The sequence below is a fragment of the Propithecus coquereli genome, unplaced genomic scaffold, assembly GCF_000956105.1.
Source record: "Propithecus coquereli isolate 6110/MARCELLA unplaced genomic scaffold, Pcoq_1.0 Scaffold38, whole genome shotgun sequence".
NCBI lineage: Eukaryota > Metazoa > Chordata > Mammalia > Primates > Indriidae > Propithecus > Propithecus coquereli.
The window spans coordinates 3,685,597-3,687,230 of NW_012149507.1; the positions used below are offsets into that span (position 1 = coordinate 3,685,597).

At 37.5% G+C, this 1,634-nt stretch overlaps 1 protein-coding gene across 8 annotated transcripts in view; it reads left to right on the forward strand.

Annotated features, from left to right (window-relative positions):
- DLGAP1 (discs, large (Drosophila) homolog-associated protein 1) overlaps positions 1–1,634 on the forward strand; it is a 341,764-nt gene that overhangs the window by 276,991 nt on the left and 63,139 nt on the right. For all 8 annotated transcript variants that reach the window (XM_012652093.1, XM_012652092.1, XM_012652094.1 and 5 more), the window contains one exon: positions 500–591. In XM_012652093.1, coding sequence (XP_012507547.1) covers positions 500–591 — 92 coding nt within the window. The remainder of the gene's footprint in view (positions 1–499; positions 592–1,634) is intronic.

Here is a 1,634-nt window from a genome sequence, read left to right on the forward strand (position 1 = left end):
TTTAGAAACTATAGAGTGATATGCAAAGCCAGTTCCTCAATGTAAGGGGAAAAATAATGATACTGTGTAATTTATCTTAATAAGGTTGATATCTAAATCTCCAATATCAACAATTGTAACTACAATAAATGAATTTTCCTCCTTCTTTTGTATTTTGTTATCTTCAAATTCAAAATTTCCAAGAACATGTTTCCATGCAGCACTCCCCTCTGATACAGTGCTCACAGGTGAGTATGTACTTGCAAATCTGTGGAGGAGTCGGGGGCATTTATCAGCCACCCTGGGAGTGAAGAAAATTGCATTTTATTAAGATCCACAGAGTCAGAGAGCGTGCCCATAAGGTAGGAAGGGGGCTCATCAAATAGACAAATACTGAAAAAGAAGTTACAAATGACAGAACATTCCAGTAATACTACAGATGTGTCTGATAAAATGTGACATCTGTTTTTCAAGCAAGGTGACAGGAATGGAGTGACTATTTATTTGATGATTTCTTCAGGTGGATGATGCTGATGAACCTGACAAAACAGGGGAGAATAAAGCGCCCAGCAAGTTCCAGTCCGTGGGAGTGCAAGTGGAGGAAGAGAAGTGGTGAGTCCGCGGGCATTCATTCTCTTCCGTCCCGAGGCCGGCACGTGTAGCAAAAGTATCTTTCCTCATGATAAACCTACAAGATTCAATGATATTTTCCACTAACTTTTGGGAGCATTTAGAGGGTAAGCTTGAATCAATATTAGCTGATTCTCTCCTATACTTTAATACCAGAGCCCACTCCATTTAAGTTTTAGCTAAAATAGTGCTATGAGCACGGCACATACACATAGACACTGTGTGCAGTACAGTTGGGTCGCCAAATTATTCCCCTTAAAAAAAAAGTTTACTATTTTAGAATGAAGACTTTTTATGAGAAGAGGACTTCTCTTATTTCTATTTTTATTCCCAGAACTTAATAGTGTCTGTTGTTTAGTATATGTTCGATGAGTAATGAATGAATGAATGAATGAATGAATAAGGAGCAAAAAAGACAATATTCGCTATCATTACCCTGAATTGCCAGTTCTTTCAGATTGCTTTTTAAAATAAGCTTACTTTGGAGTCTAGTATCTAGAAATAGAAAGTTTAGGGTTTCATAAAATCACAGAATCTGGGATCAACACTTCTGTTTTATAAATGAGGACTTGCTGGATAGGGGCATATGAGCTTCTCAATCAAACTGGAAGGTCCTCGATGAGTGGAATGATGTTTTATCAACATGGCAGCCCCAGCCTCCAGCACTGTGCTTGGTACATACTAAGTATACAATAAATGTCGGTTGAATAAAGTAAAACTGAAGTTGTGGTAGGAGAAAGAGGTCTAGATTGTAAATCAGGATATCATCTCAATTTTGCCACTAACTTTCTGTGTGTTAATTAGCAAGAATCATTTGAATATCATCCATCCATCCTTCCATCATTCATCCATTCAATAAATATCCGTGAAATGCCTCCTATGTGCAAGGCTGCGTGTAACATAAACTGAAAATCTGAAAAGAAGTCACACATCAGTTTATGAAGTGGTCCTATTTTAGGACCTCCTGGTATTCACAGACATTGTACTTTTATGTAAGAAGTATTATGTGTGTGTGTGTGTGTATT